The sequence below is a fragment of the Cyprinodon tularosa genome, unplaced genomic scaffold (genome assembly GCF_016077235.1).
Source record: "Cyprinodon tularosa strain WSP-4 unplaced genomic scaffold, ASM1607723v1 ctg2, whole genome shotgun sequence".
NCBI lineage: Eukaryota > Metazoa > Chordata > Actinopteri > Cyprinodontiformes > Cyprinodontidae > Cyprinodon > Cyprinodon tularosa.
In genome coordinates this window covers 3,719,435-3,746,637 of record NW_024038733.1, presented here as the reverse complement: position 1 = coordinate 3,746,637, position 27,203 = coordinate 3,719,435, and the positions used below count along the sequence as shown (strand labels likewise).

The 27,203-nt window shown below is 37.5% G+C and overlaps 3 protein-coding genes across 12 annotated transcripts in view; 2 read left to right on the top strand and 1 right to left on the bottom strand.

The window, feature by feature from the left end:
* myh14 (myosin, heavy chain 14, non-muscle) overlaps positions 1-7,531 on the top strand; it is a 51,353-nt gene extending 43,822 nt beyond the window's left edge. For 6 of the 9 annotated variants that reach the window (XM_038284370.1, XM_038284368.1, XM_038284367.1 and 3 more), the window contains 8 exons: positions 13-174; positions 254-382; positions 675-763; positions 840-963; positions 1,047-1,255; positions 2,955-3,063; positions 3,887-4,059; positions 5,474-7,531. In XM_038284370.1, coding sequence (XP_038140298.1) covers positions 13-174; positions 254-382; positions 675-763; positions 840-963; positions 1,047-1,255; positions 2,955-3,063; positions 3,887-4,059; positions 5,474-5,663 — 1,185 coding nt within the window. In that variant the 3' untranslated portion in view covers positions 5,664-7,531. Of the gene's footprint in view, positions 1-12; positions 175-253; positions 383-674; positions 764-839; positions 964-1,046; positions 1,256-2,954; positions 3,064-3,886; positions 4,060-4,253; positions 4,295-5,473 lie in introns of all 9 variants that reach the window. The other 3 variants (XM_038284363.1, XM_038284364.1, XM_038284371.1) reach the window with 2 other exon arrangements.
* Positions 7,532-11,394: 3,863 nt separating this feature from the next.
* Positions 11,395-16,340, bottom strand: LOC119782971. Its single transcript, XM_038284201.1, has 3 exons — positions 16,179-16,340; positions 14,996-15,187; positions 11,395-13,300 (listed from the first exon to the last, which is right to left on the bottom strand). Exons 2-3 carry the CDS (start codon positions 15,181-15,183, stop codon positions 12,121-12,123), a joined length of 1,368 nt encoding a protein of 455 aa, XP_038140129.1. The 5' UTR covers positions 15,184-15,187; positions 16,179-16,340; the 3' UTR covers positions 11,395-12,120.
* On the top strand, positions 13,260-26,279 carry si:ch211-120k19.1 (uncharacterized protein LOC563199 homolog). Of its 2 annotated transcripts, none has more exons than XM_038284202.1 (5): positions 13,260-13,337; positions 18,154-18,214; positions 21,231-21,571; positions 25,310-25,380; positions 25,464-26,279. In XM_038284202.1, exons 1-5 carry the CDS (start codon positions 13,286-13,288, stop codon positions 25,590-25,592), a joined length of 654 nt encoding a protein of 217 aa, XP_038140130.1. In that variant the 5' UTR covers positions 13,260-13,285; the 3' UTR covers positions 25,593-26,279. The 2 variants fall into 2 exon arrangements, with proteins under 2 accessions (XP_038140130.1, XP_038140131.1); XM_038284203.1 differs by lacking the exon at positions 13,260-13,337 and adding an exon at positions 17,941-17,977.
* The last annotated feature ends 924 nt before the right edge of the window (positions 26,280-27,203 follow it).

Genomic DNA, 27,203 nt, shown 5'->3' with positions numbered 1-27,203 from the left:
TTCTGGAACCAGGTAAAAGAGCTGGAGATCCACTTGGAAGAGGAGAGGACTCAGCGCTCTCAGGCTGTGGCAGCCAAGAAGCAGCTGGAGGCAGAGCTACAAGAAGCCGAGGCCCAGTTAGAGGCAGTAGGTCGTGGCAAAGAGGATTCTGTCAAACAGCTCCGCAGGCTGCAGGTACAAATCCATCATTACATCCTTAAAATACCTGTACTCATCAACATGACTTTAAATTAACATTTTAATTTTGTGTCAGGGTCAAATGAAGGAGATTCTTCGCGAGCTAGATGAGACGAAGTTATCTCGTGATGATGTGATCGCACAGTCGAAAGACAGTGAAAAGAAAATACAAACACTGGAAGCAGAGGTCCTGCATCTCACAGAGGTACGTTTATTTGGATGGAAGAAAAGAGGCAGATTTTTAGGATCACAGCTGGAAAAAGGCCCTTGATCATGCATAGCTTTCCACTTTCCTCGTGGACAAGTCTTTAGGCTTCTTTAGACTTTAGGGCAGATAAAATGTTTTTTAAAAAACCTCAGAAAGTCTGTAGGAAATATATGAACAACAGCACTTTAAAAGGTTCATCGACTGTCTTGAAGCGAAATCACTGCAGAATGCCATGTTGTGAAGTCAGCCTATGTTAGAGTTTGATGTTTACATCCATGTGTTTGTGCAGGAACTGGCTGTATCTGACAAACAAAAGCGACAGGCGCAGCAGGAGAGGGACGAGCTTTCTGAAGAGATGGTCAACAACACCTCTGGAAAGTAAGTACCTTACACCTTCTACATCATTTCCTCTCAGTTCAACCATTTGGAATCATGAGATTTTGCGTTCTTCAAGGAGCGCACTGTTTGACGAAAAGAGGAGGTTAGAGGCTCGAGTCAGTCAACTGGAGGAGGAGCTGGAAGAGGAGCAGACAAACGCAGAGCTACTGGCAGAAAGGCAGAGGAAGACAGCCCTGCAGGTATGATAATAAAAAACCTGAAGGCATAAATCTCTCAAACAGGGACTTTCAACACCCACCCATTCACTGCTGCTGTGCCACAGGTGGAGACGCTGACGGTGCAGCTTCAAGGGGAGAGGACTCTGGCCCAGAAGGCTGAAGCTTCCAGAGAGCAGCTGGAGAGGCAGAACAAGGAGCTGAGGACCCGTGTGGAGGAGCTGGAGGGAGCGGTGAGGGGCAAAAACAAACTCAGCGTCGCCGCCCTGGAGGCTAAGATCGATTCTATGGAGGAGCAGCTGGAACAAGAGAGACAGTAAGTAAAAGAAGGGTTATCATTAAATCTTGTAAAATCTTTCTTAAAATACTGTTACATCCGCACAAGTTTGTTTTTATAGGTTACGTTCACACTGCAGCCTGAAGTGACCCAAATCTGATTATTTTGCCCACATGCGACCTGGATCTGATCTTTTCATGGCAGCCTGAACAACACAGATCCAATTTTTTCCAGTCCGACCCAGGCCACTTGGCTATGTGGTCCTGAATCTGGTACGAATCTGATCTTTTCAAATGCGACCTGAAGGTCATTAATACCCAACAAAGGTCACTATTCTGCATCTTGCTACGAAGAAGCGGCAAGAGAAACAACAATCATGGCAGATGATGATGCGGAGAGCAGTATTTATGTTTAAACATATTAAAAACATTTAGTTTTTATGGTTGAAAAAGGCCGCTAGATGTGCGCCGGCACTACCATCTATGTTAACTTCCGGAAAAAAAAGAGCATGCTGGCTTGTGACGTCATTGCGTCCTCTACTGCGGATGCGGGACTCTTGTGTTGTATGACTGTAGATCACATACAAGTCGCATATATTTGGAAATATGAACAGCTACTCAAAAAAATCGGATTTCGCAAAAAAATCAGAATTGAGCATCAAGGCCTGCAGTATGAACGTAGCCATATTGGTACGTATAAAGAGCCATACAGACTCCCTCTTAACATTTGGTTAAAAATATGCCTAAAAAGCCTTTTGTTGGGGTTTATATAAATAGGAACTGCAATGCTTTGGTCTGAATTCCTGCTCGCACCAGTGCTGTTCTGGGACTCCTTAAAGGCAAATCTAGCTCTTGGCACTCTGAACCCCTGCAGGTTACAAAGCCTGCCACTGCATCCTGTTTGACCATTTTTTATGTTAAATATCAGATTAATCTGGTGTTGAAGGAACTTCTTATTCCTAAATTTATTGATACATGCCAAAAACAGAGGACTGGTCCATACAGCCTTAGATTGATTGATTGATTGATTGATTGATTGATTGATTGATTGATTGATTGATTGATTGATTGATTGATTGATTGATTGATTGATTGATTGATTGATTGATTGATTGATTGATCTCACAGCGGAGAAATTTACTCCTAAATCTGACCCAGAGTGAGAGAAGAATGAAGACAAAAGACCATTTCATAGCAATTGTGTGTTACAACAGTATTTGCAATGCAAAAAATGACTTAAGCTGATAGTTTAAATAGTTTAGCTGTTTGTCTTTTTTAGCTATTCTGCAGCCAATTTCTGTGACCTTAATGTTCAAAAATGTGATTGAGAATGGAAAGAACTATATGCAGTGAACCATACCATTTAAATAGTATCTATGCAGCCGTCAGAGAGCCTAGATATTCCTGGCATGAGAAAATTGATTTTTTTGTTTAATGAAAAGTTACAAAAATTGCTGAATAAAAATGAATAAATTTAGTAGGTACAATAATCCTTTTTTAATGTTTTTATTTACTAAATCACCAGTGTAACAATTATTACAAACCATTTAGTATAAACAGGCCGCGAAGGTATAAATATTCAATTTCAAGGAAAATATTTTCTTTTACTCAATAGGTATGTTTGAAACCGAGTTAATTGCTTATGGGGTTTATTCCGAACTCTAGAAGGTAGATTTTTAACATGACAGTTGTAGCTAACCTTAAAACCTTGAATGAATTGCCAATTTCCAACCCCACAGGGAGAGAGCCATCACAAGCAAAATGGCGCGGAAGACGGAGAAGAAGCTGAAAGAGGCGCTGATGCAAGCAGAGGATGAGAGGAGACATGCAGACCGGTACAAAGAGCAGGTACGGCTGTTAAAAGGCAAACGCTGCCATCTTAAAGGTATTTTGGAGGATGCTTATTTTGAACTCAGTCAACTTACCGTTCAGACAGATGATCACTTCCCCGTTACTCCACTGCGTGGTGCCTGCTCCATCTTTGTTATTAGTCACCGCTATCAGGTAGCTACAGCCTATGGTGACAGCGGGCCGCTGTGACAGCAAATAAAGTTTTGAGAGGAGAGCTCTCCGTGCAAAGCATTCTGGGATATATCTGCCTCTTCAGAGGCCTTTCTTTTCTTCTCATACATTTCGTAGACACTTTTTCTCTTATGACCTTAAGCCATTTTCAAAGAACCGCGGTGAGAAAGGTGAGCTTCAATGACATCACACATATGCGGCTGAAAGTAAAGATAGCTAACGGTATAAGCATGTAGGAGAGCCTTATATAAACATATTACCAGGATAACCACTTATTTAGATGATCCTCCCGGAAATAAAAGATGGTCCTCTATACCTTTGAATCGGGTCTTCTTCGGGCTTAATTAGGTCAGCTTAGTGCTGTGATGAAAAGACATCATCCTCATACAGAAAAGACTTATCCGTCTCAATCCAAACTAATCCTAATTCGGTCCTGGCATCTTTGTCCCCTGTGGAGTCTCCTCCCAAAACATCCCCAGGGAGTGATCCTCCAGGTTTAATCAGGATTAGTCCTGCCATTCTTAGACTAATCTGCCATCTTTGGAAAATCTCTCTTTTTTTTTTTTTTGTTTCCCATTAATCTTGATTCTCACCTCAACCTTTGAACCCTCCTCCTCGTCTTTCCCCTCTTCCCCCCCCCCCACCACAGCTGGATAAGTCAATGATCCGACTGAAGCAGCTGAAGAGGCAGCTGGAGGAGGTGGAGGAGGAAAACTCTCGCTCCAACGCTCAGAAGAGGAAGCTGCAGAGGGAGCTGGAGGAGCTCACAGACAGCAGTCAGACCATGAACCGGGAGATCTCATCACTGCGCACCCAGCTCAGGTAAGCAGCATCATTCTCCATCTTCCTCCCAGGCTAACCCCATCATCATCATCATTTTTGTTTTGCTATGTTTTTCTTTTTCTTTAACATCCCATTAACTCCATATGGTTTCTTTTGCTTTGCTCTTTTGTTGCATCCGTGTGTGTCCACCTCACATTGACACATTACCCATCTGTGTGCCTCCCAACACTCAGCGTCACTGACTGGAGACCAGACAACTAGGTCAATGTGTGTGGTACGTTTTGGTAGTAACGTCTGTTTCTTTACTGACATCTGAGCCCGTAAAGTTGCAGTGTGTTGGATTTAGGCGGCTCTGCATCAGGCACTCTTGAAGCTTTCATTAATGTTCATATGAGCCATTCAAGCAGGGAGTCATCCCTAGAAAGAGATGCCTTAAAATCCAACACACTGCTTTTGTGTTTCTTGTGTCCATCTCATTAACTGTTTATTTATGTATTTAAAATAATTTATAACTGATGAACCTGTCTTTTGAAGATCTTCTTTGGACTTTGGCTGTTTTATTCTATTTATCTACTTAGTCCTTGTAACATCATGTTTTTGCAGCATGTGTATCATAGAAAAAAAGCAGATCATATGCAGGAGATTACCTCTGTCCTAATGTTATATCCTTACAACTTAGAAATGAAACAAATTTCATCTTTTGGTGCATTTTTCTCTTCAGGAACATTTTCCAGCAGTAAAGATAGATTTCTGTTTGCATCCATAAATTTTAGTGTTGCCTGATACCGATACCAGTATCGGGCAGGGCCCCAATCCAGCACTAAAATGGTGGTATTGGTATCAGCGAGTACCAACAAATAGGGCACCGATACTATTTTGAGAGCCAAAAGTTTATTCAACTATTGTCACCCACTCCTGGTAGGCAATAAAAAGTTCTACTGAATTCACTTTGTATTAATGTTTTTCCTGCTTCACAAAGTTAGGCAGCAGCTTGACAAAGCCATGATGGCAATTATTTTAAATCCAAGTAGCATTTCTTAGTATTTCAAGTAGTAGCAACTCTTCATATATACACACACACATCAATTTCAACCAGATGGTATCTGTATGGTTTTGGTAGACGGCTTTTGGAAGAAATTGGCCTTAGTAAAGTTCCTTAACTTCTAGTTTTAGGTCTTTCTTTGCCGGAGTGTTCTGTAAATCTAGATCTGGCTTCACTCATCGCTTAATCTTCAAACAAGGGCAAAGACATTTTTTTCTAAATCGTAGAAAAACAACCAAAGTCCAAAGAAAATTGCTGAAAGTTCAAAAATCATAATTCCTTTTTTCACAGCTCTGATTATAAATTAACAACATGCTCATACCCTCAGTATGCTACATTTATTTGTTTTTGCTGCACCTATGGAGCTGTTTAAAGGCAGGGCATGTTGTGAGTGTCTCCCATGTCTTCCAGGCGTGCTCCTTTGCCACTGTCGATGCGAGGACGCAGAGCGTTGATGGACGACCTCTCTCTAGAGAACTCTGACTCGGAGGAGCTCCCCGCTTCCCCTACCCCCTCCTCTGGACTCCCACAGAGCCTGACTCCCTCCTCAGAGCAAAGCCTGGACCCGCCTCCACCATACAGCGTCAATAACACAGAGTGACGCACGCAGTGACTCAGTCGCAGCCTCGAACACTCAGGGGTGGAGGAGTGACACGCACATAACAGCTCTAGTTTTAAATAAGTCATGCAGGATGGATGCAAATAGGTGCTACAACGTTGTGCCCACGCTCTGATTACCTTCTCAGCTTATTAACAGGAAAATAGAATTTTTTGATGTAAAATAACACAGAATGGCCATTTATATATTATACTTCTCCTTCATGCTTACTAAGAAACTAAACAAGCTCCAGATTTTAAAGCCAAATTAAGTTTTAATCAGCTTATTACATAGTGGTTTCAGTATAAAGAGAACCGGCTGAAGTAAGTGATCATGTCTTTTCCATAACGAGGTGTTTCCAAGCCATGAAGGGATTAAATATGTGGATCTGACTTGAAGACAATCTAGAACAAGATAAACTACAGACCTGAGATTGGGAGGAAAAAAATTTCAAATGTCAGCCATGAGGAGAGCAATATTGGATCATCAGTGTTTGATTAGTAAAATGTGACGCATCACAGTTTTCACATCCGGCATGAATGGGTGATTTTTAGATTAGAAAGGTTCTGTTGCTGGACATGGCAGAGGGTCGGGGTAGTCTCTTTAACTTAAGTCTCAACATATTCCTTCAGAAATGTCTCTAATTTATTTCCAGCGTGAATCTGTGCTGCTTGGGGCTCCGTCTTCTGCAAATCAGTTTTATTTCAATGCCTGCAGGATCTCAGAGGTGAATGTGCATGGGAGGAAATGTATGTCTGCAGTTGAAAATAAAAAAAAGAAAAAGACAGAAACCGAAGATTCATGTTAATTCATCTTTTTTCTATCCGAAGAGGCGAACTCATTTTCTTATCTTACGCTGAAACAGACACTGTGTTGATTTGACTGCACTGATGATGAGCCGTATAAATTATTGATCAAAGCAAAGCTTTTGTGTTTAACCAAACAGTGGACGTATGGATGAGAGAAGGGATGTGAATTAGTAGTATGCATAGTGTAGCAGCATAATACAGTAGATTTGGGGGCGGGGGTTGGGGGTTGGGGGGGCAGCTTGCTGGGGTTTTTATAATGAATAAATAAGTCTCTGCTCACAGGTAGATTGACCATACAGTTTTCATACGCTAGTAGTGATAGGTTTAAAGAAAAGGACAATGGTGGCACTGACAGATGAATTTTTCTTTTTTTTTTTTTTACATTAGCTACTGAGATCAAAATGATCAAACCTGTGTGGTTTCAGACAAACAGACACTCTTGTGAAACCTGACTTTAAACATGTGTCTCTTGGGATTGTATTTTTACTTTTGCTTTCTAACTAAACAAGGCTCCATGTTGTTTTGACCTTGTCGTGCACTTGTTCACCTGATAGAGGTTTCAGCCTGTAAAAGCTCTTTGAAATAAGTTGAATTTGTTAGCTGGCAGATTTCCTTTCTTAAGGATAGATGGACTTTAACATTACATGGGTCAATTCCCCCCTTTGCCAATTTGTTCCTCACTTGTTAACCTCCTCCCTCATAGATTTTTTCTTTTTCACTCTTAAAATTTGCAGATCATCAGCCTAATATTAATGTTAAGTTAACCTAAATAAAAATAATTCTATTTATAACATAAAAATAGCAGTATTAAGCTGGCCCCATGTGATGAAAAAGGAATTAGCTCCATTTATTGCACTGTAAAGCAGATCAAAGTATAAGTGTGCAATTTTTCTATAGCAAAGGACCGCAGAGATGCAAAATTTAGCAGGATTTTATACATTCATGACTGCATATAGTTTATATATTTGGTCAGTTGGGTAGACTTTAACCCTGCTTAATGTCCAGGAGATCAAAGTGGTCAGACCTCATGGAAATAGGTGAGGAATCTGTAGTAATAAAAAAGAGAAGTGTTAATATTTGATATAATCAATACTGTTTTCCTAAGTTGTAGCGCTAGTATTGCTATTAAATAATTCTTAAAATCATGCACCTCTACCCCATTTGTCATTGAGGTACATGTGATTAACGCCACACTCAGCGCTGCTAAATGCCAGGTCTGATAAGAAATCCGTCTGACAACACAAAGTGTGCTGAAAGACGGCAAAAACTTCTGCGAGAAAGTAAAAATATTTTTACAGAAACATGGGTATCAGTTTATTTATCTTGGTATTTAGATATTTTGATCAATTATTAGGAAGGTAGATTTGTTTCTTTATAATTCAATTAATAAAAGGTTGCTTCAATCAAAAACATCTTCACTTCACAATGAAAAAAAACTTTTCAATCAAAGAAAAAAATATAGTTGAGAATCAAAAAAAGAAATTTTAACACAGTTTTTTTTGTTTTTAAGTAATTTTTTTTATTAAAGTAACATTGTTTTTTGATTAGACCATATAACAGGGAGGACATTTGTTTCTTTATCAATAGAAAGAAGTTGCTTCAAACAAACAAACAGCAAAATCCATAAAATCTCACTTCAATGAGAAGCTAAATGTTGTCAATCATACAAACAGTTTTTGAATGCAAATAAAATAATAATATAAAATTTGCATTATAGAATTTTTTTTTTCTCTTTGATCAAAATAATTTTTTTGTGTTTGGGATTTACAGGTAATTATGCAGAAATTATTAGACCAAAATGTTGAATGATGTAATGGCATAAATTCATTTAATTTGCTAATGCATAAAATGGTGAAGGGGCAAATTGACCCAGAAGTTGCTTTACTAATTAAAAAACGAATCAATTGACCTGCTTACTCGGTTTCAGGTGAGAGAAGCAGAAGGGTAAAAGGCTGAAATTTGCCTTTTGAAATCCTTTTCAACACTGCATATCTTAATGCATATGTTAAACCTTTAGACTTATCTGCAAACTGCGATTCAAACATGTTTTGAACAGACAAAGTTGGCAAAGACTCCTTAAATTTACTGCTTTTAGGATAAAATTACTAGAAAAAAGTGTTTTGTTTAATGGGAACCAATGCAAACTAAAGACTGTGTTTCTGAAATGTTGCTCTGACTGTTTGATTTTTTTGGTTTTATGTTCGACGTTTACCAGTGAGACATCACATGGCCTCTGCGGTTGCTATGGTAATCGGGGATGATTCTGTTTAAGCTCATTTAGCCGAAGTATGTTTATCCACATTTTTACTCCGATTTACAGCAGCGGGTAAAATTTAAATAAACTACTGATTACATGTATGGAACAGCCCATTGCAATGGTATTTCCTTTTCTTTCTTTTTTTTACTTTATTTTTGTGTAAAAGCTGCACTTTACACCCTCCCAGATGAGATAAAAATCAGCTTTTCAGATTTGCTCTGTCAGGCTGTTTCTCTAAAAAGGCCGACTAAGCATGCAGCCAAACAGGCAGAGATCACGTGTTACAGTGATGAAGCCTTTTCGAACTCTTATGACCTAAACATGTCATATAAACGGCCTAAACGTTGCAACCTTGCTTCAAACAGAACAAAATCTATTAGTGAGTGGAGCGCTAAAATGAGACGAGATGAGTCCTGGTCAACTGTAGCAAGAAATAAGGCCGGAGCTTCTCTGAGGTGTTTGTTTGTTTTTGTTTCCTGAATGTTTGTTTATGGGTACTGTGGAACTTGAAACATTTTTGAAACATGTTTTTATTGTTTTATTCTTTTTTTTGTTAATGATATTGTAATTATTAAACATCTGACTGGGGTTAACTTTGATATATGTGGCCGTTTCTTTTATTTGTGTGTCCTGAGGTTTATTTTTTTATATGGGGCATTTATTTATACAGTGTTAATGTACTTTTATTGATATTACAGCTTCTTCGATGAACGTTCAATTAAGAAAATTATAATCAATTAAACATTTAAATGCTAATTTTAGGAGTATTTCTGAAGTAGTACTATTTAAAGAAAAGTATTTTCCCCAGATACACCCATCTTTCCCGTCCTTTCTTGCTCCCAATCCAATAAGAAACAAGATACTCAGACTTATTATTTGTTATGCTGGTGTTGTTTCTGCTTTTATATGCCTAGAAAATGCTCATCAGTGAATGACAAACATTTATTTTCCCAAGGAACAAATAGCCACGTGAAAATGAATATTTACAGGTGTTTTATGGAAATGCATCTGATGTTCAACACAAAATAAGGCCACAGCATCCATTCAGAAGAGGCAAAATTCATTAATTCAAACTTTATTTATTACAAACACCCGTTTATCAGAAACTGTTAGCAATCTGAGAGTCACATGCTAAGAACCAAACAACCATACATAATTGTGAAAGCAGAAGGATCAGGCTAACCTTTAAAGGAAATATATTAAAACTTTGAAAAGCTAATGAGGGCCCCGAGCCTGGTGCTCCTCTGCTAGTTTACTGGTTACTGCAGGCAGCAGAGACCAATGGTTGGGAAATAAAATAGGAGTTGTCTCACATGCTTCCCAACATTACATTGGATATCTATCTATGCTCCTGGATGGAAAGTGCACTATGCATGTCGGAAAGGGATTCAACCCAAACGTAAATGTTGATTTCCAGCAGGTTGTTGATTGTTTTACTTTTATAACATTAAGGGGAAAACCACTAAATGATAAATCTATAACAAAATATTATCTCTATAAAGGTATATGTTACATCTATTTCAACATCCTTTATCTATAAATCTAAATCCTATATATAAATCCTAACTAATTACTGATATAACTTTAGAATCAGGGAATCACTTCAAACCTGCTTTGCAACATGAAGAAGGCTAAAAGATCTCCAAAAGCCCTGCTCTAAACAAGCATATTAACTGATGATAAACTTTTTCTAAGTTTATTTATTTTCATCCACCCATCTTCTCCTGCTTAATCCTGTCAGGGTCGAGGTAGGGCTGGTGCCTATCTCCAGCACTCTATGGGCGAGAGGTGGGGTCCACCCTGGACAGGTCGCCAGTTTGTCGCAGGGCATCACAAAGACACACACTAATGCACACACTCTCAAACCTAAAGACAATTTAGAGAAGCCAATTAACCTAACAGTCCTTTTTTTGGACTCTGGGAGGAAGCCTGAGTATCCGGAGAGAACCCATGTAAGCCCATGGAGAACATGCAAACTCTATGCAGAAAGACCCCGGGCCAGGAATCAAACCCAGAACCTTCTTGCTGCAAGGCACTGCAGCGCTATGTAGCGCACATTTATTAATCTGAAAAAGGTTAAACAAAAATGTTTGAAATACAGTGAAACACAACAGAGAGACATCCACAAATGGACAACACAAGATTAGGGAAACTGTCTTGGAGTGGCTCACCTGCTAAAACTACTCCAGATGTGCAAAAAAAAACTCATCCAGGAATTTAATAATAAAAAAAAAAATTTAAAATCACTGCAGACTGATGGGACATGCGGAGTTATGGAAAGTGATTATCCAGGTTAATCAGGTGAAGAATTATTCCTCACTATTGGAAAAGACTCATTCTTATCTCAAAGAATCGAAGGTGGCACAACCAGTAATTGGCTTATTGGGACTATTTATTACATGTATTCAAAGGTTGGTTTTGACATTTTCCCCTTCAAATGTGAATCCTTACTTGAAAAATTTACATTTTATTTACCCGGATTGATTCTTTCTTATATAAGAAAAAAACATATCTAAAATATTTAAGGGTAACCAAAAATAAAAACAAGAAAAAGGGATGTGAGCACCTTTTCACAGCCCTTTTCTGTCCTGAATGGCACTGAAGTGACATGTCTAAAAAATATTAGAATAATGACACGATGGCCTTTTTTTCTTTGATTTACATATTAATGTGATCAACAATAAGTCTTGACCAATTAAAAACTTTCTTTTTTTGGCACTCTACAGCCTGCACCGTATGTGAAACTCAGAGAAACACATATAGAATGTAAATCTACCTGATGCTAAATGCTGAGAAATCTGGAAAAGAAAAAACAACACTGTCACAGCATCTCTATTAATTTGACTTTTTATTGTAAGAAATTGAGGCTTTAACGACTTTCAAAGCTTCAAGGGACAGAAAACAAAGAGAGAAAACATCATTAAAACCAACCTATATACTTACTGACAAAGAAAACTTAAGCTACTGTAAATAAGGGTCAGTTTGAATGTGGATGACATACCTGTAACCATTACATTACCTAGTAAAAGTATTTGTCCCCCCTGTACTTTGATACCCGTAAATCAAACAACTGCAACCAACTTCCTTAAGAAGATACCAAATTAATAAGAGAGATTATTAAAATTAAAAAGAGAGATCTAATTTCTTCAATTTTAGCTTCCCTTCATTGGCTACCTCAGGGGGGTGTGAATACAATGAACTACTCATCCTGTGGGTTGAGAAAACAGTGTGAAAAATATCCATGCAATCCATGTTTTACAATCTCCAAAACGTTATTTTGTTTTAAAGACAGTAAACAGTAATGGATTTAATTTAGCTATTTATAACTTGTTCTCAAAGTTTCCTCTTAGATATTAGCTTAGCCCTGGATTTATATCTCCATGCCAGTGTGGCTTTAGTAGTAAGGGTAAGGGTCTCTATCCTTCATGATATCAGGAAACAGCCAGTCATCCTCATGAGGAGGTGTTAGTATGGGGCGATGCTCATGATGAGGAAGAGGAGGAACAGGGAAAGATTGAGCCACTCCCTCAAACGGTGTAAGGTTCAGGCTGTTTACCAGCATGCAGGAGTTCCCCTCCTGCGTCTGGAGCTCTGTGATGCTGTACTCCTGGCTGATGGGGGTTCCCTCCATGCCGTGATATGCCTGCTTGGTGTCAGGGTATTCGCTTTGTCCTGGTAGTTGTGAACTCCTCAGGTGACTTTGGAAATAATCGGCTGTTGCTCCTCGATCTTCTTCACAGCTGTTCTCATGGCTACATATACACTCCTCTTCATGCATGTTCTCCGACCCAGTAAAGTCGTCTGTCAGGTTTCCAACCATGGTATCCTCATTCGGACAGACCTCTGACCCAGCCTCCACCTGGCATGAACACATACGTTCAAAGTAGGATTCTACGTCCATATAGCCCACTGAGTCCTGGTTACTAACCCTGTAGAGCTCGGTTACGTCAGTCAGACCATCTGTGATGGTTTCCTGTGTGCATCCAGAGAGGTCGCTCAACATCTGAGCAGAGAAATCACAAGAGTCAAGAGACAACGGAGAGAGCTCAGGGGAGAAAGGGGGAGAACTGTACTCGTTTGGGGCAAAAAGGATGAAACTGGGATGTTTGGGGAGTCTTTGATTGTTTTCAGAAATGTTGTTCACAGGATTCATTTGGATTTGGTTGTTGTTGGGATTTTCAGACAGAAGTAGCTCTACTTCTTCAGAGCTGTCTTTATCATTCTGGTCATTCATATAAGAGGATGGAGTAACTTTTTTCCCTCTTTTTTCCTTAGTTTGTCTCATTTTATTATGGTTGTTCATCTTAGCCGTGCAGGTGGATTTTTGAGGACGTGTTGTCCAGAGATGTTTATCATCCAACTGCTTCTCTTCCCTCTCCTCAGAGGCGCCGCTCCTTGACTCTGAAATCCCCTCTAAATCAGTGTAAACACTGTATTGATCTGTCTCCTGCTGAGAGCCTCTTTCTGAAGGGGGACTTTCTGGCTCCGAAAGAGCTGGTGTGCTTTTTTCTTTATCCTTATCATAAAGGGCCGATGATAGCCGGTGGTTCGCTGCTTCTATGTCTGCGAATTTCCTGTTGAGAGACAGACAAGGTCCTAATGTAAGACATAGTGAGATTTCCTTTTTAACTTAGTTGATCTTAAAAAACACGTCAGATCCTCTGTGGACAGCATTTTCTGTACTGGTGTATCTGTCAGACAAACCTTTTAAGCTTAACACTGCTTTCTTTATTTCTCTCAATCTCAACTAAAATATTAAAAGCCTCGGGCATCATTTGGCTAAGGGATGTGATAGTAATGGTCCATATGTGGAGGATATACTGCTGGAAAAAGCTGCCCTGGATTCACACCCTGACCTTGGGCTGTTTTCTGCATATTGTCGCTTTCTCTTTCCACCTTTCGTCCTGGTAGAAAAAAAAGCAGTAACACAACAAGAATATCTAAAAACAAACATTAAAAAGTCTTAAAACACCTGGGAAAAATAAAATAGGTTTTGACCAAAAATACATTATATTAAATTATATTCTTAGAAACCATTAAAAAAATTATCAGATTCATTTTTTTTTTACCTGAAAAGGATTAGCAAAGAAACAAATTCAAATCTGACCCTTTTTTCAATTCCAGTTTGTTACAAGGAAACCAAATGTTTTATTTTTGTTCAGTAATGGCCATGTTCTTTGTTGTTTTAAAAACATCAAAATAATATCTAAATGGTCAATAGCTGTCTTAAAGCTTTCATTTATGGACCAATTCTCTACATTTAATAATAATATAAATGAAGTTTACTGATCTCACACTGAAGAAATTTACCCCTGCATTTAAACCATCCCTTTGGGGATCAGTGGGCTGCCATCGTGGGATGCACAGGGAGCAGTGTGGGGTTAAGGGTCTTGGTCAGAGACCCAGAGTGGCAGTCTGTGGGAGTGGGACTCGAACCCAGAACCTCAAGATTCCAAGCTCTATGCCCAAACAACTAGACTCCCATTTCCCTATAAAATGTAGATTATTCCATTTAATTATTCCATTTAAATGTAGAACCTGCTTTATACCAAAACTGATAACAAGAATCAAATTGATCCAACTTAATTTATAAAGTTTATATGTTGAAAACTTAAATAAATCAAGTTGGAAAAACTTAAATTAATTACTTGTTAATAATTGAGGCTATTTATTTAAATTGGATCTTAAGTTGGAACATGATAAATCACATGTATGAAGAATGATTTGGTTAAATAAGAGTAATAATAAAAAATAAACTGTTTTCCTCGGGTATTGGTTTTTATTTTCAAACAATCTGAGCCTCGTCTAAGGCGATATTAAAGTAGCATCTTTGTTGTCAGTGTAGATCCTTTCCTATAGTATGAATGCTTATTAGAGGTAAATGCATTCAGTTTGCATCCACTGATACATTACAAATGTGGAAACATACTATGTTTGCCAAAATCCTTAGAGTTTATAGCTGTCATTTAAAACAATAAAAATAAAAATTCTTTTTTTGTCTTTCACCTTTTTATCCACAAATCTGCTGTCTGTAATTTGAAGAAATTTTACTATTTTTGTATGTTCCCTTTACCGTATTTTTAGAGACTTGAAGAGGAAATCCAAGGTTTTGTTTTAAACTACGAAAAGAGAACAAACTGTTTTTTTTTTAAGTACTAATTCCATTTTTGCTTTTTGTTTTTTAAACCAAATATTATTTTTGGTACCTTTGAAAACAAGCAGCTACATGAAACGATTTCCTCCATTGTTTGACTGACAGCAAGACAAACCTCTGAATCATGTTGTGCAGGAAGCGGCGATGGTTGACCTGCCGTTTGGACGGACGGCTCTTTCGTGGTTTTTCAAGGGTTCGCATCATGTGACCTGCCGCTGAAGTCACAAAGGTGAAAAGGTCACGACCCCAAGGGATGCCTCTCTCCAAACCGGGCTCAAGGCTCACAGAGAAAGAAGGTCGCATGGCTGAGAAATATAAATAGGATTTTTATGCAGTATTTTATGCGTTTCAGTTAGGGAAAACTTTACCTGCATCAGAAAACTCTTAACTGAGTTTTCTCAGTTAGTTAAAAGGTTCTAGACAGATCCAATAACTCCCTTTATAAGGTTTTGTAATCAAAGCATTTAAAACCTGAAAATGTTTTCTAAAACAGCAGCCTGCAAGCAACCAAAATCCTGCTATGTATACCTGTCTCTGCAGTTACCTGCAAAATAATTAAACCATGCTGTACTATAATAATCATTCAAAGGGAACTTTTCTTTAACACCAAAAAAGACCTGTGGCCTTAAAAAAAATTAAGTGAATAGAAAAGTAGTTTCTGTAATTAAGATATTCCTCTTTCGCCCTACTTTTGCTTGACTTGTTGATTATGTCCAAAATCACCTGAAAGAACAAAAAAATTATTTGGACAAAAATGATCCCATCTCCTCCTGTGTTCCATGACATCCGAAGGTTACGATCCTTAAAAACCGGTTTGCAGAATTTAGTTTATGAAAGACTGAAGAGGGTGCTGATCATTTTAATTTACAGCTATGATTATGTTTTAATCCCCTATGTGGTGTTTTGCTTAGAATAAAAAACAACAACAAAAAACATTTTAGACCAAAGCTAAAATAAGAATATTTTTTCTTCATTACCAGATCTTAATCAGTGTTGTGTAAAGATAAGTAAAGACAGTAAGTAAGAAATTAGATTAAAGAGGGCAGAACCTAAATTAACAGTAGCTGAAAATAATTGTTTATTGCTCCTAATGTAAATTTAGAGTGATTACAAAAATGTACATACTCTTTCTAATGATAAAATATTTGAAATGAGTTTTACATGCTAATCATAACAAAAAAGCAATGCATCCAATTACTATTTCTACTTAAATTCTGTTACCTTTAACCAAAGTTTCTAAATATCCTTGCTTATGTTTTATTTAAAAAAAAAAGTAATAATTACACATTCCTCTTACCTTTTTGCCTGAATGATGCTGTGTTTGTCAGTCTCTGCAAGCAGCACTGAAGCCAGAAGAGGTGGACATCTCCAGAGAGGTGTGGTTTGTGAACAGCTTATGAATGTGTTTGTCAGTGAGTGCAGCTATTGCAGCTGTGTGTGCACAGATTGAGTCAAAGTGTCATCAGTGCTCATTGCAGAGGCACAAATTCCTCTTTCTTTGGCAGCATGAATGCCATTCACACTGACAAATTGGAAGAGAAAGTGAGACAAGATGAGAAGCGAGAGCAGCAATTATCTGAAAAGTCAATTGCTTATGGAAGTGTGTGGGCAGATGCCTTAATTGTGTCCTTTAATAATAAAAAAAGTGCCTGTTAAGGACCGGGAAGCAGAAACACAGCATTTGTGGTTGTTAACAAGGCCTTAATTGATTCGTTTAAACTCTGACCTCCCCCCCATCCCCCCTATTATCACATTCTCAGATGGAGAAGCTCAAATGGTTGCTACCGGCTTTAATTGACCATTTCAAAACACCTTCCAAGTGCAGAGTTTTACATATCTATGGCAGCAGGTGGGGGCTTTCTGTCTAAACAGAAGGAAACCAATAAGTATTACGATTTAGACACAATAAGTTAACTTCATTTGCTATTTTTAACGAATTGTATCCTTTTATGAAAAATAAATTATTTTCCAAAACAACAAGGTTATATATGAGTTTTATTTAGTTTTGATAACCATACTGGTGGCCCAGGTTTTTTTCCTTTTATTTTTGATCTAGTTTCTTTTGTGTTTTTCTTTCCAAAGTTAAAGTCATATTGTTTAAGGCAAAGATATTTTTTCACAAACTGTATTTCTACCAATTCACAGACATGGAGTGAAAAAAAAATAACTTTCAGGTTCCTTACACGGACTTAAAAAAAACAATAACAACAGCAAATCATTTATTTTGATTATTTTCCAAGTCTGGACAGGAACAAAATATATTATTTCATTATATGTGTGGGCTTACTAATATATAAAACTCAAAACCTAGTCCAGTTCCCTCTGCTCCCTCGATTTAGGTTTGAGCTTATCTGGATGCCAAAGAAAGTTACAGGTAGAGTGGAGGATTTTTGCAAATTTTTGAAAAGACCTGCCCTCTATACTCGCAACAAAATGCACATGCTTAACCCTGTACCCGCTATTTAGAGGGAACGACTATTAAACGCGTGTAAGAGCGTGCACAAGCCCATTTCTCCTCGTGCATGCTTTGTTTAAAAGCATGCACAATACAATCTAACTTTCCAAAAGAAGATTTGCAATTTTCCTACTATGTCAGCCTCACCACCTGTAAGTGAAAATGGGGATGAGCACGTAGGAGGCCTTGCTCCACCTTTAAATGCCCCCCGGCCACTTTTTATGCTGTTTTAACATTTGAAGGAATACGTTTTTTAAAAAAATCAACCATGCAATTGTTATGCAAGTAAATGTTTACCATGTCATAAAAATCTCTGAGAAAAATAGGACATTTTAAAGGTAAATGTGCACAATGAGAAGTTTCTGCCTGGTTCACCTAATGTCATCAATAAAACATTTTGACCACCTTCATAGTAACAAATTTTGAAACATTTTGTAAAAAAAATAAAATGAAACATTAAAAGAAAAGCAACAGCGTTTCATGTCAGAGGGAGGAACGGCTGCTGCAGGAGCTTCATCTATTTATAGAAACGCCACATGTGCTTCCAACCAGAAGGCTGCAGAGTTTACAAGCCTTAACTTTAACACAGCAACCTTATAACGCTAAACTCTGTGAAGTCATGGCGAGGAGTCTAACATAGAGGTTGGACAGTGTGAGCTTCTCCTGTCTGCTGCAGGGGATTGCTCAGTCATCTCTACATGTGCTGTTTTCCCACATTCCTCAGAATGGACTGATAAAAGCTTTTATCACACACTCATTTCAACAGAGGCTAAACTTTGACCATGAAAAAACTCTTCTTTCTTTCTTTCTATGATCAGGAGAGCCAACAGGAGAGGAGGTTGTTTTAGTGGCATTGGGGGATTTAGGAAAAAGTAACAGGTAAGTAAATTTATTTTTAAATACCAAGGTTGTTTTCTAGTGTTGTTTTATACTCTCCTTTATTTTCTCCCTACTTAGGGAAAAAAAAAAAACTTACTCTGGTAGAAATCCTCTTTAGAAACTAAGGAGGGAGACAGTGCTATTATATCACCATGTACCCCTATAGGGCGGAGCTTTGAGGAATGAGGGAGCGAGGCAATCCTAATTGGTTGAATAATATCTATATCTAATATGAGTCACATCAGTGTAGACTCAAAGATATATATATACTTTTTTGTCAAACTGAACTGTATTAGATTTTAAATCAGAATTTTTTTGGGGGGAAATTACAACACAGAGACCAGATAGAAAACATCAGTGGTTGTAAGAATAGCACTTCTTCATCATGTTTTAACTCACGAGAGAGCGAGAAGTAAGAAATGACTCAAGAGTAAAAAAGTTAGTAAAAAGGTTACTGAATTACTGAGTAACTCCTAACATCTGATTTATTATTTAATATTATGTAATAAACAGACCAGAATGTGAAAATATTTTCAAATTCTGGTATTTAAAGGTAAATAATTGTGGCATGCCTTGGTGATGTAGTGGTTAGTGTGCTCGATCCATGTGCGGAGGTCTTATTCCTCGACTTGGCCAACCTGGGTTCAAAACCCGCCTGTGTTTCTTTGCTGCATGTCTCTCTCCCTCTCTCATACCTCCCTTTCCTGTCTGCCCCCTTTACAATAAACTAGCCACTAGCGCGGTTAAAAACCTAAAAAAAATAAAAAAATTTCAAGCAAAAGAATAATAAAATAAATTCAAAAACAAGAAATCCAGGCAGAAAACTCAATTTTCAGATCTGATTGTCTTTTTGATATAAAACGTATAAACCCAGTACCTCCAATGATGACATCTACTACTACTGAATAAAGGTTTGACCTTCAGGTAACACCGTAGGTTCACCACATATTTTTTGTGAATAAAAAAAGAAAACTGATTTTGAAAAAAACATTTACTATGCATCTTTGTCTGGAGACCTACTGTTTAAAACAAGGTTGTTACTAAGTTACTCACTCTGAATGTTCTTGTAAGATTAGAAATATTTTATTAATATATTTCTCAATTACAAGTAAAAAGTACAGTGCAGAAGAAAACTACTTCTAGACGTACATTTCTGTCAAAAAGTTATTCAAGTAAATGTAAGTATTTGCTACACGCCTCTGGAAAAGATAACAGACTATCAATAATGAAGTGCTCAGAAAAACAGATCCAAGCTGTATGACTTGATCATCCTTAAAAGAGTAGATTCAAAAAAATTTTTTTTCTTAAAAATAAAATAGTAAATGATTAAAATGATTGGAATGATTATTTTATGTAATGCTTGGAAAGAGATTCAAATTTGCTTTCCTCACCAACATATTTGCAATAATTTGAGGCTTAAAACTATATAAGGTTTTATGTTGTAGTAATTATGGGATTTTATTTTAATTATTTTTGGGTGACCTTTTGGTTTTTAGCAGACAGTCTGATGTTGCATATTGGCTGTTAGTCTGAGACATTATAGCTACAACTCAGAAAGTTATTCATTTATCATTAATTAATGATTCATTTATGATTAATTTTACTGCTGTTAACCTCTTACACCCTCAGGGGGTATAAATAAATTTCTGCCTGACAAAAACACACAAAAGTAAATCACTTATAGCCTCACAGCTATTAGATTTAAGAAGAAACTTTTGGTACCTCTGTAAAGGTAAGATGTCATAGAATGGTTTTCTGGTGTCAGCACCATTGTAGCTTTGACCCTGCCTGAAATATTAGGGACAAAATACAAAATATGTTGCATTTTTTTAACCTCGCCAAAATTTTATTTGAAATAAACATTGCAAAACACTACCAAAATATTATTTATAGCACAAAAAAGTAGTACAGACGTTTAAATCTAAATGTTGTGTAAAAATATACCAAATTTGGACTTAATCAGATGAATCACATTTATTTTAGAATGGTATTAGTGAGAAATTTCTTAGGCGGAGGGGCCATTTTGGCACATTTATCCAAAAATGTCACCAAACTGTGCCAAATGTGTTTTTTACATCAATACTGGGGGTTTGCTAAAATTACGAGGTCACGTAGCAGCTGGACCCACCGGTGGGTCCGTAGGGTTCTAGGGGTTAAGGATTTTTGCCTAGTTTTTGGGTTTGTATTTTTTCAGACTTACAAAAGCTTTTTGCTTTTTGTTTTTTAGAGTAATTCTTTGAGCTTTCTAAAGGTTATTTTGATTTAAATGAAAGGAGATTTGAGGATTTAAAGTGACCAATGCACCCATGGAAATAATTCACACAATTTTCAAGATTTATGTACATCCATCCATCCATCCATTATCTTACACGCTTGTCCCAATTGGGGTCGCGAGGGGTGCTGGTGCCTATCTCCAGCAGTCAATGGGCGAGAGGCGGGGTACACCCTGGACAGGTTGCCAGTCCATCGCAGGGCAACACAGAGACACACAGGACAAACAACCATTCACACACACACTCACACCTAAGGAAAATTTAGAGAAGCCAATCAACCTAACAGTCATGTTTTTGGACTGTGGGAGGAAGCCGGAGTACCAGGAGAGAACCCACGCATGCCCAGGGAGAACATGCAAACTCGATTTATGTACATTTATTACATAATACATTTTTATATTATTTTAACACAACCTATTAATATAATAGGCATAAAGGTAGCCTGATTATTGTGCAATTCAAAACAAATAAACTTTATGAATTTGCAATAAATACACTCATTAGTATACATTTTTCAAAATTCAAAATGCATAAAACTGATAGTTATGTATTTTGATTAAATAAGCTATATTAAACAATACATTATGGATTCTGTATGGTTTATTTATTAGGTTTGTGTTAAACATATCTAAAAAATGTAAAGGAAAATTTGTTATCTAATAACGTTTCATAAATCTTAAAAGTGTGTGATTACTTTTGCAAGCCGCTGTATTCTAAATGTCCAACATGCTCCTTCTGATTAGACGTTTTACCATGAACCGGGCCTGGACCTTTTTCAAGGCTCATCCTTACATCAGCAACGTCCTGGGATACACGGCGCTGTTTGCCTCAGCTGACCTCATACAGCAGAGTGTCCTGGGTAAAAATCCCACTGGATCTGAGTCTGAGGGGTCAGCCCAGATCAACTGGTGTCAGACAGCTCGAGTGGCGGCTGTGGGGCTGTGTTTCCATGCCAACTTTAACTATCACTGGCTCAGAGGCCTGGAGAGGATACTGCCAGGGAGCGGAGCGAAGGCGGTGATGAAGAAAGTGGTTCTGGATCAGCTGATTGCAGCTCCTGCTACTATCAGTGCTTTTTATATTGGTAAGCATGTTCAAAAACGTTTGCATGTTCTCCCTGAGCATGCTTGGGTTCTCTCCGGGGACTCCGGCTTCCTCCCACAGTCCAAAAACATGGCTGTTAGGTTATTTGGCTTCACGAAAATTCTGCTTATGTGTGAGAGTGTGCTTGAATGGTTGCTTGTCCCGTTTTCTTGCCCTGCACCCCGCCTCTCGCCCGTAGGCAGCTGGAGATAGGCACCAACACCCCCAGTTTGGGATAAGCGTGGCAGAAAATAGATGGATGGATTGTCAAAAACCTGTTCAAAGATGCACTTGTTTTGTAGGCCTTTATCAGTTGACGTTTGACAAAAATATCTGTCAAACACTGAAATAAAGTTAAGCGGTTAATTTCAAAACCAGGGATTTTCAGCTCCTATCAGTGCATCTGTGTAATGGGAGAGCATAATTAATCTAAACAAAATCAAGTGGCTCATCGAAACTTAAAATCTGAATAAAAATGTTTCAAAAACAACAAACAATGTGAGCTTCAAAGTGATGCATTTTTTGCATTTGATGCGTGTTTAATATGTTTTTCCCATGCATCAACTTTATATGTTCCATCCAGATATTCCTCCATCCTCCTCCCACAGACAAAAATGATAGTTAAGTTAATTGCTTTCCACTAAACCTCCCTTAGATAGGGGCGTATGTGTGGATTGTCTGTCTGTGTTGCCCAGTAACCAGTGGAGAAAGGAACCAGGTCCCCACTGAACCTATATAATTGGATACAGATTCCTTTCAGACCTAGAGATATCTTATTTGTTTTTTGTTTTTTTTTTAGCAACATAAAAAGAACACAATAAACTGCAGCTGAATTCTGGAATACACAGATATGCCTTTGCTGCCCTTCAGTGTTCACCATTCATTAATCAGCGATCCCTATTTTAGTTATAAAACTACTTCTTCTTAAGTCTTTATAATAGACACTTAGAGTAATTATTTCCATGGTATTGGATGGTTTTTTTTCCATTCATTAATTTCTGTGGAATTTATCTTATAATTCATAGGTCAGTGTTGAGAATTATTAGTATATGACATACATTACATTGATAGAACAAGAATGCTTCTGACATTTACTGATGATATGGAAAGGAGAGTCCCCCATATTCTGCTCAATAAAAGACCTCTTACAGAATGTCACAGGTAAATAGATAAACTTCTTTGTTCTTCAAACTCTGTTACTTCCTATCCTAGGTAGAGATTATTAAAAAGCCTTAGATGAATAATCTATAATGTTACAACACAACCTAACCCCGAAATTACTTATAAAATGCAACTTTTAATTTGAATACATTTATTCAATATAAAAACTCAAAATTAGATTTTAGTTTCTCACTAATAAAAAAGCACACATGGAAAATTGAATCATTTTCAATAATTAAATAAATGTAACAGGGTAGGTTTTTTTCTTTCTACCATTTCTGACATTTAAGTAAAGTCAGATGAGGGTCGATCCTTCATAGTTGAAAAATGGCTGAAAGAAAATAGTTAACGCCCTAAGTTTGCTTATAAAAGCAGCAATTATTCGCCAACCACCATAAAATCGAAGAACAAAAACAACTGAAATAGAGCAGGCTGAGGTCCCACTAATCAGCCTCATTTCCAGGTGGTAAAGCAAATAAAACAAAGCTCCCTTTAAGGAGACTCAGTTTTAGTGTCACCTAGGCTCAATAGCACTTTCTTTTTTTTTTCTTTTTTTTTGCAAAATGTATTCGTTGAGGCAATGATTTGTTTAGAATGCATGTTGTTAATGGGATATGATGTCGACAGTGGTTGAAAGTAACAAAGTAAATTGACTTGATTACTGTACTTAAATACTGTTGTTGAGTATCTTTACTTGAGTAAGTTTTTTTTTGGGGGGGGGGGGAGGGGGCTTATAACTTTCACTCAAGTACATTTCAAAGTCAAATATTGCACTTTCTACTCTACTACATTTCAAGGAAGCTGCTAGTTACTTGTTCTTGTTCCTTTTGGCTCAGCTTAGCTTTGTAATCCATGTTTGCTGTTTTTCTTAATTGAAATGCAATTTTAACATGCAAGATAGCAGCGGTTAGGACTGAATTTGGACACCACTAGATTTACAGATTTGCACAACATCCCAGAAATGTGAGAAATCCACATTTGGTACATATTATTTGTTGTTTTTACATTTTAAGGCATTGGTTGTTGCTTTGTATTCAAGTTGTTCAGTTAGAGGATTTCTCAAATCATAGTTGGAGTTTCTTTATGGTGATCGACTCAACCTATAGTTATGCTGCTATAGGCTTAGACTTTTGGAGGACATAGGGACCCCCATTTCATCATTCTGCTTCATTCTCTCTCTGTTCTCCTATTCTGCAGAATCTGTTAGTTCAATCTCTAACCTTCTGCTCTCTCTGCTTTTCTTCAGAGTAGCTTTGCCTCGTCTGTTCCTGTTTGGCTGTGACGTCATCCTGGAAAGAAACATCAGCTGTGCTGCTTCCATCAACACCCTTGTTTATAGATGTTGGAGATCAGCCTGTTTTCCAGTGTGGTCCTGTTTCTCTGACCGTGACTGAGTGGATGTGCTCTCTTCGTCCTCTGGCATGGGAGCTGCCTTGGAGCTCGTCTGCCTGGCTGTGTGTTTCCTGGACGGGGCCGCCTTTTACAGCTGCTTTTTGTATCTCTGCTTCTCTCTCCTTGAACCCCAGTCGGCCTCGGCAGATGGCCGCTCACACTGAGCCTGGTTCTGCTGGAGGTTTCTTCCTGTTAAAAGGGAGTTTTTCCTCTCCACTGTCGCTACAAGCATGCTTAGTGTGAGGGATTGTATTTGAGTCAATGAGTCAATGCAATCAACTGGTTTTCCTTAGATAGAAAACTTTGTATCAATTTGACTGTATGATCTGGTTGAACTGTAAAGTGCCTTGAGATGACATGTGTTGTGAATTTGGTGCTATATAAATAAACTGAATTGAATTGAATCGAACCTTAAACCTCTATTCCATAGGGAAAGTGTGAGAAGAATCAAGAAAATCCTGATTAGTTTTTGGGTTGTTTTTAAATAAGAAAAAATATTAAAAAAATAGCTGTCCTTAAGTTTTTAGGCAATTTTATGCTGACATTCTTTACAAGTGGTGTAGACTCTGTAGCAGCTGGTTCTATGCATCAGGTGGTTTCTGAAAGGGTTCTTTAAAATTACTCTGAAAATCACAAGGATATTTACTGATATTAGTACATGTTATTTCTATTTTGAATACTTAAGTACTTTTAAATGCATGTACTTTTGAATACTTAAATATTTTCAAAAGTGAATATTTCAATACTTGAGTATATGTTTGACCAGGTAACTTTTACTTGAAAAAGTTTTGACTATCAGTATCAGTACTTTTATTCTAGTACTACTGTTGAGCACTTCATCCACCACTGGATGTCGGTGGTGCTGCTTCCTCCCTGTTGCCGTGTGTAACGACACAACGGTCTAGTGAATCATCTCGTCTTGTTGTAGATGCTGAGGTGCAGCTTTCTTTTTTTCTGGAAATACCTGTGATCTGACTTAAAACAACAAAAATCAAATGATATGTATTTATGTATTTAGAGATGGTGATGGTTTACTTTTTGGCTACATTTAGGATTTTAAATATATCTTAATGTTAAACTAATATTTTAATTCAGTTTGTTCCAGAGGATCTGCATGACTAATCGAATAATTTAGAATAATCAGAAATGCAATGGTTAAATAAGGAACTGAATTTTTGTCTTTCAGGTTTAAGTTTATTAGAAAACAAAGACGACCCACTTGAAGACTGGCGACAGAAATTCTGGATGTCTTACAAGGTACAAAGAAAGATAACTGGTTTTACTGGTCTATGATATAACAGTGTGTTTAAGTGCTGTATTCAATCTGTTTATCACTGCAGGCTGGGGTCGTGTATTGGTCAACAATGCAGGTGACATACTTTACTTTTTTGTTCACACATTCACTAAAGAGAAATGTACAAAGGATGTTGATTGTCAAACCTTGCTTTCCTCTCTTGTTTCTGTTTTAGGCTGTGAATTTTGTCTTCATTCCTCCTGTGGCTCGTACTGCATTTGTGGGAGGAATCGCTCTGACTTTTACCATCTTTCTGTGTCATCTTAGACAGCAGCATAGAAACAACCCCGCATAAATTCAACACTCATTTTCTAGAGATTGCTTATAAAATAATGGAATTAACTGAAGCTCAATCTCTCAAATATATACTCTCTATGGAAATAATAACATTGCTGTATTTTTTAATCAGCTGATCCTGTTTGTTTAAATCTACAAACAAAAAATAAGTAAATGAATGCAGAAATGGCTGGCCTTAATTATTTTTGCTGCCCTTGAGATGTTTGACCTGAATGAGTTAAGAGCTGTGGTGTGTAAACTGCCTTAACCTCATTGGCAAGTGTGTAGTTTTCTTTCTCCACATAATCATGAAATCAATGTGATTCCTATCCCATCTCACTCTGCTGTTATTTGTCTTATAATGCATAAAATTCATTATGTAGATTCATATTGTTTGTTGTTCTGTTTAAGTATTCCTGGATGCAGTGCTCCTGTGTTCCCTCTTGTGTGCAAAAAAGGTAGTTTAATGAAAACAGCTGTCCACTGTTGTTATATACTCATCCAATAGGAGTGAAGCAAGTCAATGACTAGATGCAATCATTATAGGCAGTCTGTCTTTATGAATGATTAAATCTAACTTTATTAAGTGTCTTGAGTATGTTTTTTTTATTTGCACTATTCAGTGATTTAAATAAATTGGATGTGACAGAAAACGTTCACAGTGTTTGTTTGCAGGGATTTGTGTGTGTACATCCATATCTATCTATCATCTATCTATCTATCTATCTATACATGCGAGGACATACAGGTCCATATGGGGACATTCAACTGGTCCCTATATGGTAAAGTTTTGTTGTTTGAGTTGGGGTTAGGTTTAGGACTGGTAATAGTTAGGGTTAGGGTGAGGGTCTGGGTTAGGCCATATAAAATGAATGCAAGTCAATGAAATGTGTGTGTGTGTGTGTGTGTGTGGGGTGGGGGGTATGTATTAGTGATGGGTTGATGAGGCGTCATGAAACGTTTCGACACATTACCAAACTGTATTGATACAGTGTCGATACTGTGTCACTGAATACTGACACCTGCTGGACATTAAAAATCCCTACAGGCAACCTAGTTGACAGAGTTAACTGACACTGATTTGATGACCTATTATATACACTAATATAATGCAATTCATTGTATGATGCATTGTATTATTATTAAAACATATTTGATATTTTAGACACAGTCAATGAATAATGAGAACCTGCATCATAATGTAATAATCTCCAAGTAAACATGTAGTAAATGAAGATGCTTGTTCACTGGTATTTTTTTTTACAAATTTTTATTCAAAAAAATAAGTTGTTGCAACGTTTTAAAATTCAGTCTGTTGCGCTTTTTTGATACTAGTTCTCCAGCTGTGGAAAACACCCGCTCACACGGCACAGATGAAGCTGGAGTGCACAAGAATTTTAAGACCAGGCGGAAGAGGTTTGGATAAACCGTCCTTTGGTTTTTCCAATATAAAAGAGGATCCTGGGACCTCGCAATATTGCCCTCTGCCATGTATCTTTGCACCTCAAGG

Bases quoted from the DNA above. Each gene is read 5' to 3' on its own strand.
- si:ch211-120k19.1 (XM_038284202.1), top strand. From the start codon at position 13,286: ATGTCTGCGAATTTCCTGTTGAGAGACAGACAAGGTCCTAATGTAAGA. The intron at 18,215-21,230 runs GTAAGTAAATTT...CCTTCTGATTAG, and splicing joins GATTTAGGAAAAAGTAACAG to ACGTTTTACCATGAACCGGG. The intron at 25,381-25,463 runs GTACAAAGAAAG...TTATCACTGCAG, and splicing joins AATTCTGGATGTCTTACAAG to GCTGGGGTCGTGTATTGGTC.
- LOC119782971 (XM_038284201.1), bottom strand. From the start codon at position 15,183: ATGCGACCTTCTTTCTCTGTGAGCCTTGAGCCCGGTTTGGAGAGAGGC. The intron at 13,301-14,995 runs GTTTGTCTTGCT...GTCTCTCAACAG, and splicing joins CTGCACAACATGATTCAGAG to GAAATTCGCAGACATAGAAG.